The 15,521-nt window shown below is 33.3% G+C and overlaps 1 protein-coding gene across 1 annotated transcript; it reads left to right on the top strand.

Moving 5' to 3' along the window:
- Positions 1–6,617: 6,617 nt before the first annotated feature.
- On the top strand, positions 6,618–8,731 carry LOC145560447 (expansin-like A2). The gene is made up of 5 exons (XM_081621701.1): positions 6,618–7,033; positions 7,183–7,292; positions 7,464–7,642; positions 7,894–8,026; positions 8,297–8,731. Exons 1-5 carry the CDS (start codon positions 6,916–6,918, stop codon positions 8,540–8,542), a joined length of 786 nt encoding a protein of 261 aa, XP_081477827.1. The 5' UTR covers positions 6,618–6,915; the 3' UTR covers positions 8,543–8,731.
- The last annotated feature ends 6,790 nt before the right edge of the window (positions 8,732–15,521 follow it).

Below are 15,521 nucleotides of genomic sequence, written 5' to 3' on the forward strand. Positions count from 1 at the left end.
TAATTCGGGTTTTCAAGGGTTAAAACGAGTTAGGGTAATTCTCGGGTTCGATTTAGGTTCGATTCAAGTCAATAATTTGCGGGTTAGAATTGAATCAGGTCGGGTCATTCTCAGGTTTGAGTCGGGTTCGATTTAAGTCAATAATTTGCAGATTATAATCAGGTCGGGTCATTCTCGGGTTCAAGTCGGGTTCAGTTCAAGTCAATAATTTGCGGGTTATAATCAGGTTGGGTCATTTCCAAGTCGGGTCATTCTCGGATTTAAGTCGGGTTATGTTCAAGTCAATAATTTGCAAGTTACAATCAGGTCGTGTCATTTCCAAGTCAGGTCATATTCGGGTTCAACTAACTATAAGTAGATAATTATCCTTTTTATCAAGCTAATTATTTCCTTCGACTATAATATATATGGCAATATACTAGGGAACTATATTCTATAATTTAGGAAGATAATTATCTCCTTTGACCATACAACAAATATATACTATATTTAACTCTTAAATTTGAGGATGAAGCACCTTTCTTTTGCTGGCCTGGACCGACTTGGTCTCCCAAGACAAAATGCTTTGATCAACAATAATAAGGTGGTCTAAATTGCATTTAAGGTGATTTGAAATCGGACCGGGAACAATTTGGATTGAATTTAGGTCGGGCCAATAACAAGTCGTGTTAATTTTGAGTCGAGTTAGTAACAGATCGGGTTGAATTTTTGGGTTGGGTAGGTAAGGTAAAATTCGGGTCGCGTTAATAACAAGTCGGGTTGAAATTGGGTCAGGTCAATAACAAGTCGGGTTAAATTCGGGTCGGGTTAGGAATGGGTCGGGTCGAATTCAGGTCAGGGTAATAACAAGTCACCATGTCGGATTAAATTCGGGTTTTGACGGGTTAAAACGGGTTTGGATCAATTTCGGTTCAAGTCGGGTTCGGTGCAAGTTAATTGAATTGGTCGTCGTAAACCGGTAAATCGGTGCAAGTTGTAAACCGGTAAAATGGTCGTTTAAAAGCAAATTGAATGGTTCCACACACCCAATCGGACTCTCGGAGGGTATTCGGGACAATGGTAAACATTTCGACAATTTTTATTTTCGAGCGAAAAAAAGTCAAAAAATTCCAAAATTGAAAGCTAATATCCACGGTTTTTGAGAAATTTTGGAGGTTTCAGGGCCCGGTGTCGAAAAGTCTTGAAATTCTCAGGGATACATCTCGGGGTCATATAATGTCGTTTGGAACCATATATGATCATTATTTGTTGTCATAAATGTTCGTGGTAGGCTTGAATTAATGAAATCGGTGCAAGTTGTAAACCGATAAATTGGTCGTATAAAGGCAAATTGGATGGTTCCACCCACCCAATTAGACTCCCAGAGGATATTAGGGACCATGGTAAATATTTCGGCAATTTTTATTTCTGGGCGAAAAATAATCAAGAATTTTCAAAATTGAAGGCTAATATCCATGCTTTTTGAGAAATTTTGGAGGTTTCGGGGCTCGGTGTAGAAAAGTATTAATATCTTATGGGATACATATCGGGGTCATATAATGTCGTTTGAGACCATATATGAACATTATAAGTTGTCATTCATAAATGTTCGTAGTAGGCTTGAGTTAATGAAATCCTTGCAAGTTGTATATTGGTAATTAAATTGGACATTTAAAGGCAAATTGGATGATTCCACCAACCCAATTGGACTCCCAAAGGGTATTAGGGACCATGGTTAATGTTTCGGCAATTTTAATTTCCGGACGAAAAAAAGTCAAAAAATTCAAAAATGGAAGACTAATATCCACGCGTTTTGAGAAATTTAAGAGGTTTCGGGGCCCGGTGTCGATAAACCTTGAAATTTTAGGAGACACATCTCGGGGTCATATAATGCTTTGTGGAATCATATATGATCAATATTTGTTGTCATAAATGTTCGTGGTAGGCTTGAATTAATGAAATCGGTGCAAGTTGTAAACCGGTAAATTGGGTGTTTAAAGGCAAATTGGATGGCTCAGCCCACTCAATGGGACTTTCGGACTGTATTACAGACCATGGTAAAAATTACGGCAATTTTTATTTTCGGGCGAAAAAATAAGTCAAAATTTTCAAAATTGAAGGCTAATAGCCTAATATCCATGCTTTTTGAGAAATTTTGGAGGATTCAGGGCCTGGTGTCGAAAAGTCTTGAAATTCTAGGGGATACATCTCATGGTCATTTAATGTCGTTTGGAACCATATATGATCATTATTTGTTGTCATAAATGTTCGTGGTAGGCTTGAGTTAATGAAATTGGTGCAAGTTATAAATCGCTAAATAGGCCGTTTAAAGGCAAATTGGATGATTCCACCCACCCAATTGGACTCCCAAAGGGTACGGTTGATGTGTCTATTTTATATATTATTTTACCCCCATCCCTTGGTCATAATTAGTAGTGTTTTTGGCTCTTTAGAGCCACTTTTATTACTAATTGGTGTTTTCTAGTGTTTTCGTAGATTTGGTTGACTTTTGCAGGGATTTATGCTTTTGGAGTATTTTCCCGAGATATTTTGGAGCAATCACGAGCATTGGAGAAACACGACCAGATTTTATAGCCCAGGGCCGGTTAGAGCCATCGAACCGGTGATTAAGGGCTCGGTATAGGTGATACCGGGGCATTTGGACCGAGTATTCAAGACCCAAAGAGGAAACCCAGATTGGCCCGAAGAATTGGAGCCCAATCGAAGTCCAAATAGTGGCCCAATTGAGCCGCCCGGCCAAAAAGGCTGGCGCCCGGAGGCGCGCCCGGCCGGGCAGGAGAATCTTAGTCTGGCGCCCGGTGACGCGCCCGGCCGGGCGCGAGATTAGTGTTAGAGTCAAAAAAGGCGCGCCCGATTGGGCGCGTGTATTTTTAGGAGACGATTAGCGTCGTTTTAATTTGCTTTAGTTTAGGATTTTTGTACGGAGTATAAATACTCCTCCGTAATACGCTTTTAGAACTCTCCTTCTTAGATTTTCTCTCTCTACTTAGTATTCTTTCTCTCTTAAACTCTCTCTAAACCTTTGTTCGTAATTCTTTTCATTAATTCCAAATTTATTTTGGTAACGATTTCTCTTCCCTTAATCTTAGTTATTTATTTTATTCCTTTCACCATGATTTATTTTATTACTTTGATTAGTTTAATTTTTAATATGTGTGAGTAGTTTAATTTCTAGGGTTTATGGGGATCTAATAAATAATATGAAGGGGTAAATTATTGTTGTTGATTATCAATGCTAGATTAATTTCCTATCGATTGATTTAATGCTCTGTGACTAGATTAGGCCTATCTTTTACGCATGAGTTTGACAATATTGATTCAAGAATCGAGAGATGAGAATTAATGTTTAGGTCTAGTTTCAATAGGCAAGTTAATTTATAAATGGTTAAGTCAAGATTCGAGAGATGAGATTTGATACCGGTAAATTAATTGTGTGATTGTAATACATAGCGGGAGCCCTTTACAATCTGGTTAATTGATGCATTGATGATTGACTATTATTGGTTATTGGTATTGCATGATGATTTCTTATTGGATTGTTTTAATGTTTTACAATTGCGGCTTGTAAAAGTATAGCAATATTAAATTGATGAATCGAGCAGATGTTAATTTCATATTAAAGGCTATTTTCAATAAGAACTTAGATCTAGTAAATTGCGAGAGCCTGTTAGATCTATGTTGATTAATAAATTGCGAGAGCCTGTTAATCATGTTATTTATGCAATGTCAATGATTGATTACTATGTTTTACCCTGGAGTATTATTTATTGGTGAACCTATGCCCTAGATTCTTTCATATATTGTTTTCTTCTTATTCTCAACCTTAGTAGTTTAGCTTCCTACTTAATTAAAAATATTGGTTACTTAAATAATTTAGATTATATTAATTAATTAGGAGTAAAAAGACTTGTTTCCCTGTGGAGATCGACCCTACTTCCCTATCTACTTTAGTTAGAGGACTTAGGAATTATTTTTTATTAGGGGATACGACTTTACCCTGTCAACGGTATTAGGGACTATGGTAAACATTTCGGCAATTATTATTTTCAGGCAAAAAAAGTCTAAAAATTCCAACATTAAAGGCTAATATCCACGCTTTTTAAGAAATTTATTAGGTTTCAAGGCCTGGTATCAAAAAAGCTAGACAATACATCTCGGGGTCATATAATGTCATTTGGAACCATATATGATCACTATTTGTTGTCATAAATGTTCGTGGAAACCTTGAATTAATGTAATCGGTGCAAGTTGTAAACCGGTAAATTGGCAGTTTAAAGGCAAATTGGATGGATATACCAACCCAACTGGACTCCCGGAGGGTATTAGGGACCATGGTAAAAATTTCGGCAATTTTTATTTTCGAGCGAAAAATAATAAAAAAATTTCAAAATTAAAGGCTAATATCCACGCTTTTTGAGATATTTTGGAGGTTTCGGGGCCCGGTGTAGAAAAGTATTAATATTTTATGGGATACATATCGGGGTCATATAATGTCGTTTGGGACCATATATGAACATTATAGGTTGTCATAAATGTTCGTAGTAGGCTTGAGTTAATGAAATCCGTGCAAGTTGTATATTGGTAATTAAATTGGACATTTAAAGGCAAATTGGATGATTCCACCAACCCAATTGGACTCCAAAAGGGTATTAGGGACCATGGTAAATGTTTCGGCAATTTTAATTTTTCGGGCGAAAAAAAGTCAAAAAATTCAAAAATGAAAGACTAATATCCATGCTTTTTGAGAAATTTAAGAGGTTTCGGGGCCCGATGTCGAAAAGTCTTGAAATTCTAGGTAATACATCTCGGGGTCATATAATGTCGTTTGGAACCATATATGATCTTATTTGTTGTCATAAATATTCGTGGTAGGTTTGAATTAATGAAATCGGTGTAAGTTGTATACTAGTAAATTGGTCGTTTAAAGGTAAATTGGATGGTTCCACCCACTCAATTGGACTACTAGATGGTATTAAGGACCATGGTAAAAATTTCGGCAATTTTTATTTTCGGCGAAAAAAAGTCAAAAAATTCCAAAATTAAAGGCTAATATCCATGCTTTTTTAGAAATTTTGATGGTTTTGAGGCACAGTGCCGAAAAGAAATGAGAATTTAGGGGATACATCTCGGGGTTCATATAATTCCTTTTCTAACCATAAATGATCCTTCTATGTTGTTATAAATGTTCGTGGTAGCCTTGAGTTAATGAAATCGGTGCAAGTTGTAAACCGGTAAATTGGTCGTTTACAGGAAAATTGGATGGTTCCACCCACCCAATTGGACTCTCGGAGGGTATTACGGACCATGGTAAACATTTCAGCAATTTTTATTTTTGGGCCAAAAAAAGTCAAAAATTTTCAAAATTGAAGACTAATATCCACGCTTTTTGAGAATTTTTGGAGTTTTCGGGGTCTGGTGTCGCAAAATCTTGAAATTCTAGGGAATACATCTCGGGGTCATATAATGTCATTTGGAACCCTATGTGATCATTATTTGTTGTCATAAATGTTCGTGGTAGGCTTGAATGAATGAAATCGGTGTAAGTTGTAAACCAGTAAATTGATCGTTTAAAGGCAAATTGGATGGTTCCACACACCCAATTGGACTCCCGGAGGGTGTTTGGTACTATGGTAAAAACATTTCGGCAATTTTTATATCTGGGCGGAAAAGTAAAAAAATTCCTAAATTGAAGGCTAATATCTACGTTTTTTGAGAAATTTTTGTGGTTTCGGCCATACATATCATAAGTCTTAATTGTTAATACTAATAAAAAATTTAAGATATATTACCTACTTTAAACAATAGAAATCTTTAACATGAACATTAAAAATGCACCACTATAAATGAGCTTTATTTAGATCAATTACAAATTCATCAATATGAGTGAACATCAATTTAAATAAAGGGTAATGCTATGTACTACCTCGATTTCTTTTTAGTTAACACGTATACCTTTTTAGGAAGTTTTTTTTTTAGTTGATACGTTTCCTTTTAGGGTAAATTTTTTACCTTGCATTTACAAGCTACCCCACTTGCTTTTTCACTCTCTTTCCTCTCCTTAATATATGTTCCTAAATCAAACGTGTCAACTAAATAGAAACGGAGGAAGTATTGATACATGTAGTTCGTAAGACTATGAATAAACATTTAATAACTTTTCTTTTTTGGTATTAATTTAAGAATGGATGAGAAAATTACGCCCAAATCAATGTAATAAATGTTATACTCGTATTTTATTTTATTTTATTTAATTATTTATTTTTCCACTTTTAGCTTCTTATATGTAAGTTTGTAACCCTGTAATTGATTTAAGTAACAGGCTGTATATAGCATGTTACTTAAATCAATTACAAATTCATCACTATGAGTAAACATTAATTTAAATCAATTACACATTCATCACTATTAGCAAACATTAATTAACACCCATCTCATACTATAGAATGAAACATGATGATACAAGTAATTAAGTAGGATTACACATGCCCTAATATAACAAGCTAATACTCCAATAACAAAATCACTAATCATAAACATTTCATAATCATTCAATATAAAACCAATGAAATATTGGGCAATTGTCAATAGTCAAGACAGCACATAAGATAATGGCCACCAACAAAAACCAGTAACTAAGTGCCCTGTTTTACATATTCACTCACTTTCATCCTCCTCATTTTTTTTTTCTTTTTTCGCCGCCATTTTCCCGCGTTTGCACAATTTCCCCTGTCTTTTTCCTTCACCCCCTCAACAAACTTACCTCATTATTTATATCTCATTTTCTCCCTCTTTTTGCTTACCTGTACACCATTTTTATTTTTAATTTCGAAATTATACGTAATTTTCTATATATATGTGTGAATTAAATCAATAATTTCTAACCCAATTCAAAATATTCCACAAAATTGATCAAATATGGCGGGATTTGTGGTCTTCATCTTTATGATACTGTTTGTATCATCTGTAACAGCTTGTGATCGTTGTGTTCATCGATCAAAGGCTGCTTTTTTCTATAATGATTCACCACTTTCATGTAAATAAATATCTCCCCTGTTTTATTAGTCTAGTTTTAATATTGAATTTTGATTAAACTGATTGTAACTAGTACAATTTGAGATTGACCCAAATTATATTTTATGCCATTAATAAGTGGGTGGTCGTTAATTTTTTGAATTGATGCAGCTGGAGCATGTGGGTATGGTTCGTTGGCTTTGAACTTAAACAGGGGATTTCTTGCAGCTGGTGTCTCTAAATTGTATAACGATGGTGCTGGCTGTGGTGCATGCTTTCAGGTATTTTATGTTCGAAATTAGTTGTCACGTTGATATTATCGTTTAAAGTTGTATTGTATGTGACAACTAAATTCAGACGGGGTTACTACGAATATGCTTTAGTAAGATAGATGATCACTGATGTTATATTGTTATATTATGTGCTAAAATCAGTTATTTTTGTTATGGCAGATAAGATGCAAAGATAATTATCTGTGTAGTAAGGCAGGGACTAAAGTGATATTAACTGATCTGAATACAAATAATAAAAATGATTTTGTTTTGAGCAATCGAGCTTTCAAAGCCATGGCCAACCCTGGAAAAGACCTAGATGTTGAGAAGCTTGGAATTACTGACGTGGAATATAAAAGGTTACATTTATTAAACTAATTTTTATGTTACCTTGCTCATATTCTTCGAATATATATTTATGAATGTGAAATGATACATTGAAAACAAATAAGTGTGAATGAATATAAATGTTCTGTCAATATTGATAATTTTCAAAAATGCAATAACATGATTTGTGTTGAACATTATCTAAGATCTTATTATCTTGAGTATGGAGTAGAAAGTCTTAAGGTTAAAATCGTTCTTACATCATTTTACATGTGCATAACAGGATCCCGTGTGATTATAAAGGTCAAAATTTGGCTATTCGAGTTGATGAGTCTAGCCATAATCCTGGTTACTTGGCAATTAAAATTCTCTACCAAGGTGGACAAACAGAAATCGTAGCAATCGATGTTGCTCAGGTAACCATATTTTAAAATGTACTCCATCTATTTTCTTCAAGCATATGAGCAAGTAGTTAAACTAGGGATATCTCCATAAATGAGAGGTTAGGAAAATATAGAATTCAAAAAATAGATCTTGCATGTCAAAAAACATTAGCCCACATTTTAAGAATATTTGTTTACATTTAATAAACTTTAATTTTTGTGTTTATAGTGAAATGATAGGTTGGTTCACATTAATAATACCTTAATAAACTTTAATTTTTGTGTTTGTGTATGAAATAATAGGTTGGTTCACCAAATTGGACTTTCATGAGCCGAAATCATGGAATAGTGTGGGACACAAGCAGGGCACCAAATGGGCCTTTGCAGTTCAGATTTGTTGTAACATCGGGCTATGATGGCAAAAATATTTGGGCCAAAAATGTCTTACCAGCAGATTGGAAGCCCGGAGTTATTTATGACACCAAAGTTCAAATCACTGATATTGCTCAAGAGGCTTGCTCTCCTTGTGATGATACACAATGGAAATAAATCTAAGTGTAGAAATGCTTAAGATATAATTAAGTTGTATGTTTTCTATTATGTTATAGTATAATAAAACTAGAAGTATATATTTACGTAAAAATTATAATAAGTATTTGTATGTAATAATAAAGAGATACGTATGAATGTCAAGTCCAAATTTTCCCTTTGAATACAATTATACAAACCTTGCACTAATTCGCAATATATACCATTAATATGAACAAAATGAAAGCAAAGGATAGAGGTGGTGATAATTGATGAGAGTGGATTCTTGAGCTACGTCGTGGATGGAGGGAGTTTGAGTATACCCTCTCGATGTCAAAAATTCACCAAGTAATAAGCTACTACGTCCGTTAACTTTTAGTTGCAACATTGGGGTATTATTTGTGAGATAAAATATTTTAAATTTGCAACTATAAGTTAACGGAGGTAGTATATCAACATCTACTCTGATCATGTTACAAAATAGCTACGCTTAAACTAATAGTTAGTTGTCAAAAATATTGGTATTTTTTAAAAAAATGGGCTGCACAAAGATAGGAAAAGAAATGAAATGTATTATTACTATTAAAAAGAAAAAATTGAAAAGGCAAAAAATCTGTTGAAGTACAAGCTCATTCGAGGAGCTGAGGTTTAAGTCATCCAAACAAATAGTGGGCCGTTTTCATAACGTAGATAATGGGCCTAACGAGCCGGTGGCCTACCAATCCTAATGAAGTACAATACTCCACAAATTAAAGACCATTAAAATGTGTAAGTCCAAATCAATGAATTGAAAATAAATGACTTTATGTACATTCTCACTTTTAACTCCTTATATGCAATCATCTATTCGGTTTCATCAAGATAAACGATAGATATCCGCATTCAAAAGACTTGTATAAAGAGGATCAAGCGGGAATAGTAATTCCAAAGAACAACTACGCGTAGAAAATGAAGCAAGAATGAAAAAGAAAAGTGAGAAGGGAAGGTTATCGTATATGCAAAAATGAAGAATAAAGGGTCATTTTCAAATGAAGGGAAGATTCTTTTGGTGTGGGGGACTGACCCCTCTTAACGATATTGAGGGTGACGACGAAGAGGGGAACAACATGTTGACTACTCTATTAAGCAACCAAGACACTTCCATCAATTTGCCTGTTTCTTTGTTTCTTTTTAATTATTGTACCATTATTTTTTGCCCCCAATATGTCATTTGTGACTAATATCACCTCTCTACATGCCCTTTTTCTTTTAGGTTTTCTAACAAAATTAATGTCATTTTGTCTTTCAATAAATTTGAAAATATCCCGTTATTTACTTAATTAGTTGACAACGATGTCGGATAATTTAGCTCTTTTGTTTACTATGATAAATTACGGTATTTGTTTACGTGTATAAATTTTACATATCAGAAATCAACACATATATGTAATAACAAATATTTCAATAAAACAACGTATTCAATCAACTTGTATGTAAGGACATTGTGTACGTAGTATACTAGTATGCTTGTACAAGTTACACCAACGCTACAAAGAGCAAACTTGACATTTTCTACTTTCAAATTATTTTATAGTCCACAAATTGATCGAATTGTGTGTAAATGATACTATATTACTATGTTGTATGCTTGTACAAGTTACACCGATGCATTGGTGTAAGCAAAAACTAGGCCATGTTCTTTTCAGCTACTGAGCAAGCAGAGCATAACAGATTTCAGCGGGTGTCAGCATAAATAAGTAGAGCATATTGAATCAGCACTATGTAGAGTAGAACAGGTTAAAAGAACAGGGCTCTAATTGTGATATATACTTGTAAATGTGGTACCAAATCCTAAAATTGACTTTTCTTGGCAATTATTATACAAGTAACAAAAATCGGTGTATAGTAGGGCATTACAGTGAAATTGAAAGGAGTAGATAAGTTAATTGGGAACTAGAAGCAAAATGCTTTTTCCATGAAACGAGTAGCACCAGCTAGTTGTGCAGTGTTAATGTGTTACAACAGGACTAATAGCCCATACTTATAACATCCCCACCTCTCAAAGTCCCACCCCCACCTTCAAAACAAACACCTGTTAAACATGCCAAAATTAAGCTATGTGGGGAACATTTTGCCTTTGCTTCCAAACAAATCTACTTTGGCTTTGTTAGTACTGGTGGAAAAATTCTAAGATAGTCGTCGACTATGTATAAATATTTAAAATTTAGTGTTATTAAATTTATACCACATCCTAGTCATATACTTCGTCATTGTATAATAAAATAAATAATATAGACTAAAACGGAGTAGTATGTAGTGAAAATAAATATTTAAAATTTTAATTTTCGACACCATATCATATTGTAGCTATGCTAGGATTTATCAAAATATTTCTCCAGCCATATTACTAGAGTTGGCTTGAATATTAGATATTCCTACCTTTTAGCATTGCACTTGTTAACGGATTTTTGAACTTGCATTAAAGCTTGTGACAAAGTATTCAAAAAGTTTAAAAAACGACACTCCGTATTATTTGTTACGTATACAAAGTTAAGTGCACATGGAGTAAAGACACGAACTTACATACCTCAGTAGTCGATCAGTAGGCTTTCATAGAGGTTGTACAGTAAAGTTGTGTGCGTGCTAAGGGTGGCATTTGTGTCACATTAGGCATTAAACACTAATCTAAGGGTCAGTTCACATAAACTAAAATGAGCTAAAGTGAACTAAATTGATTGGAGCTGAACTAAAGGGAATAGAGATGAAATGAATATTTTATGAGAGAAGAAAATTAAGAGCTGAAATTAAGGTGAAGTGAACAAGCCCTAACATCTAATAGTTGCATGAAATACTACTCCAAGTCTTCAACGTAAATGTTTTTGCGCTTTCTTAAAAATAAGCATATCCAAACCAACGAGAAGAAATAAACGTGTCTCGATGTTGTAAAATATACGTAGTAGAAGTAATAGACTCATAGAGTGAGTAAAGGCAGGGAAATGAAAGGGAGGGAAAACATAAGGGGTGATGAGATGAGAGTGATGCTTAATTTAAGATGAGAGTAGCCGGAAAGATGAACGATGAATAGACATGTAAAAGGATTAATGCAGGAGGCATGAGGCAGAGCACAACCAACCCATAATCATTGCGCCGTTCTATGCAACTTCCCCTACTCCTTCAGCTGCCGCAGCCTATTCCCTACTCTCTTTCTTTTTCATTTGGTTTTTACTGTTATTGTCAATGGGGATTTAACTACATTTACTAGTTTCTGAGACAAGTTATTGAATGTTTTTTTACCACCCCTTTAGACATTTTTGATAAATTGTTTGATATATGAAAATGTCAAAATTGATTATGCTAATTAATTGTGTAAAAATTACGTAGTGATAATGAATAAATATTATTATAACTATAAATAAAAATTAAAACAATTCAAGCAAACATAGAAAGAAAGTTGATATGGTGAGTTTAACACTTAAAACATAGAAAAAAAAGTATTCCCTTCGTTGTTTTTAAGTGACACGTAATGTATACTAGCCCTTTTCATGTATGTTGGTACAAATTGTTTGACTATTAATATATTTAATTAAGTGAGGGTGAGGTATATTTCAAGTGGTTAGAGTTTTCCTTTTAATTTTCGAAAATTTTGGGATCACTAATGCAAATAGAGGAAAATTAGAGGAAGTACGTATTTTATTGACAAAGTAGTACTCCATGAATGCAAATAGTGTTAAAATTAGAGGGGATGACTAATGGCACGACCCGCTATGCTAATTCCTAATAAAAGGAGAGCGAGGGAAAGGAAGAAAGAGAGAGAAGGAAGGGAGTTGCACTTGTAAATTGTAAATTGTAAATTGTAATGTAGTGTGTGATGCGGAATAGCGGTCAGTTGGAATAGACGGACATTCTCCTATTATCCACCAAAAACATGACGCGTAGCAAGATTTGATTTGGGAAAGTCTATACAAGTAGGAATGAAGTATGAACAATGCCCTTATCAAATCAATTGTCATTTACATCCCTACATTAATTGCCCGTGTTTCACTGCCATCTCCTTACACTTCTCTCTCTCTAATCACTTTCACTCTCACTTTCACCTTCTTTCATATACTCTCATTCTCTCTATTTCATCTCACCTCTTTTTTCAATACCATACCAAGTTACCAACTTCTACAGTATCATATTATGATGTTCAACCATTAACACTTTGTTCTGATTTATTAAACTTAATTAAACTGATTGGAGCCGAGTTAAATTAAACTGAATATTTTATGAGAAAAAGAAATTAGGAACTGAACTTATTATAACTAAAATGAATTAAACTAAACTGAAAATAAGTTGTCTGCAGATAATTAGCCCGTTATCTGCAGATAATAGGCCCGTTATCTTCAGATCAGCTTATTTTCAGCTCAATTCAGTTTTGTTCAGCTTCAATCAGTTCAGTTTAGTTTCTAATTTTCTTCTCTCATAAACCACTCATTTTAGTTCAACCCCAATTAGTTCAGTTTAGTTGTATTCACTAAATTGAAACAGGCCCTACCTACAACTACTTAAGATGATCCCATGATTTTTGTTTTTTTTTTTAAAAAAAAAAATATACAAAATTGACTACCATAAAATTTCATTATCTACCCTTGTCAATTGAATTTATATCATTATAGTGTTTAGCCTAATTATATGTTAATCTTTTACGAAATATGGAGTGTTTTCTTTATATGTGTGTAATATGATAGAGAATATGTGATCCATTGTCATAACTTTATCCTCTTAACCATATGATTTTTTTTTTTGCTAATAACGACCCTTAAACCTACTAGAGATGTTGAATCTTACATTAATCATAAGAGAGATAAATGTTGGGGTTTTTATAGATCGACAAATAGTTCTCCATGTATTATCTACTAGCCTCATTAAAATAAATTACACGCAAATACAAGTGTTACTCCGTATAACACCAAATTTGTTTTGTAGCAAAACCTAAAGGTTAGGATTCAGTCCGTGGTAGAGACGTTTTAAAGGTGAGAGTTCCTTATCCTCACTTTCTGGTCTACAAACATTAAACTAAAAATACTATAAGAGTTGAGATCTAACCAGAGTCTTTCTTTTTAACTTTACTTTTTTAAAAATAAGTAATATAGAGAAATATACTCGTAATAGTAGTTTTCTAAATAAGACTATGCCTATTTGTTTACCTTATTCCGAACTTGTATTTTGTGATTTGATCTTATTAATAAAATCAGTAAATTGAAGATAATATGGGGAGTACCTTGCTTACATAGCATCTAAAAGAAAAAGTAGTAGGAAAGGTAGCAATTAAAAAAAAAAAAAAAAAAAAAAGATGAAAATACAGAAAATAATTAATGAGTAATGATAATACAAGTAATAAAATATATCTACTGCCACAGAATTGTCCATATCAAACCTGTCTTGGGAACCATCAGTTAATGATAAAGCTGAATCCTGATCGAATTCCCGATAATCATTTATACGCCATGACGTATTAATCCACTTTAGCTCGATCAACTCTTATTCCTACTTGTACTAATTAATCACTACTTTCACTTAGCTTCTAGTTATAAGTTGTACTCGTAGTTCACCTTATTCGTGTATAACATTGATTAATGAGTACACCAAAGAAGAAAGTCATCATTTATAAACTTGTTAAGGATTTCATCATTCTAAAATTAATTGATGATCGATAGGTAGACCAAGAGCATTTGTTATAAGTACTTTAAAAGCAAGGAGATTATTATTTCATCCACTTGTAAACGAGTTAGTAGGCATGTTAGCTACTTAGGGCCTGTTTCAATTTACTGAACTGAACTGATTGAGGTTGAACTGAACTGAACTGAACGTAGTTGAAATGAATTGTTTATGAGAGAAGGTAATTAAGAACTTGACTGAAATGAACTGATTGAGACTGAACTGATTGGAGCATAATTGAACTGAATATAGTTGATATAAATTATTTATGAGAGAAGGAAATTAAGAAATGAAATTAAGCTGAACAGAATAGGCCCTTATCATCAGACTAACACCTTATTCGTGTAACTTACTCTAATCAAGAGTGTGTAAAAAGAAGTCATAACTTTTATCAAAACGTACGTACAAAAAAGATATAATCTCTCATAGAAATGGATAGAAAAGGAGAGTGGTTTACGTTAACAAAAGGCAATAGCAGCAGCAGCTAAACGAGAAACACACTGATCGATCAGCAGCTAACCAACTGCGCTGTATGCTGCTGCTGCTGCACTTACACTGCTGCCTAATTTAAAGGTGCCTTAAAAAAGCTAAGTTTATTTACAAACAAAGAATTGAAAGAGGTAACTTGCATTGAAGGCTTGCTTTTGTGTGTGGATAAACACTTTTTTTGGTGGGGGCTAATTACACTATCATTTTACCCAATCATAGCCCAACAATTGTGAGTAATTACTAATTTTTAGGGGGTCAAATTTAATTGAGTAATTATAATTTCATCAAATTAAGTAAAGCTTTATTGTATTATTACTAAATAGTTCACCCACACGTTGCCTCATGTTTTGTCCCTTTCTCTTCATTTTGCTTGCTCACACAGTCACACTTACCCTTTTATTTTTTAAAGTACCTTTCTTTTTTTTATCTTAACAACAATAGTAAAAGATGTTTTCACATCAATTTCTATTTTGGGTATGTAAAATGATTAAATGAAGTTATTGATAAAATAAAGTAAGTAGTATAACCATTACACGTTTTTAAATTGTTTATAATATGGACAAAAATAATTATGAGTAAAAGATGACCGAGTATCCATTAAATAAGAGTTTACGTGTACGTGTGAAATTAAAATTTTGTACCACTACATGTTTTCACATACTATGATTTAACTTGTAATTTTTCATATATTTTGAGATAATTAATTTGAAATCTAAATTATTATATTAAAAAAATTATATCCATAGTTCATGGACTACAAAATCATTGCTAAAAAGTGTATATATAATATGTGATTGAATTAGGAAATCTCAATTGTTAGGTTTGTTTGTTA

This window comes from Chenopodium album, chromosome 9 (genome assembly GCF_948465745.1).
Source record: "Chenopodium album chromosome 9, dcCheAlbu1.1, whole genome shotgun sequence".
Classification (NCBI taxonomy): domain Eukaryota; kingdom Viridiplantae; phylum Streptophyta; class Magnoliopsida; order Caryophyllales; family Amaranthaceae; genus Chenopodium; species Chenopodium album.

What these genes read in the sequence shown, in the direction of transcription:
- LOC145560447 (XM_081621701.1), top strand. Translation starts at nt 6,916, where the DNA reads ATGGCGGGATTTGTGGTCTTCATCTTTATGATACTGTTTGTATCATCT. An exon ending in TAATGATTCACCACTTTCAT is followed by an intron (nt 7,034 to 7,182) that starts GTAAATAAATAT and finishes GAATTGATGCAG; the next exon opens with CTGGAGCATGTGGGTATGGT. An exon ending in GCTGTGGTGCATGCTTTCAG is followed by an intron (nt 7,293 to 7,463) that starts GTATTTTATGTT and finishes TTGTTATGGCAG; the next exon opens with ATAAGATGCAAAGATAATTA.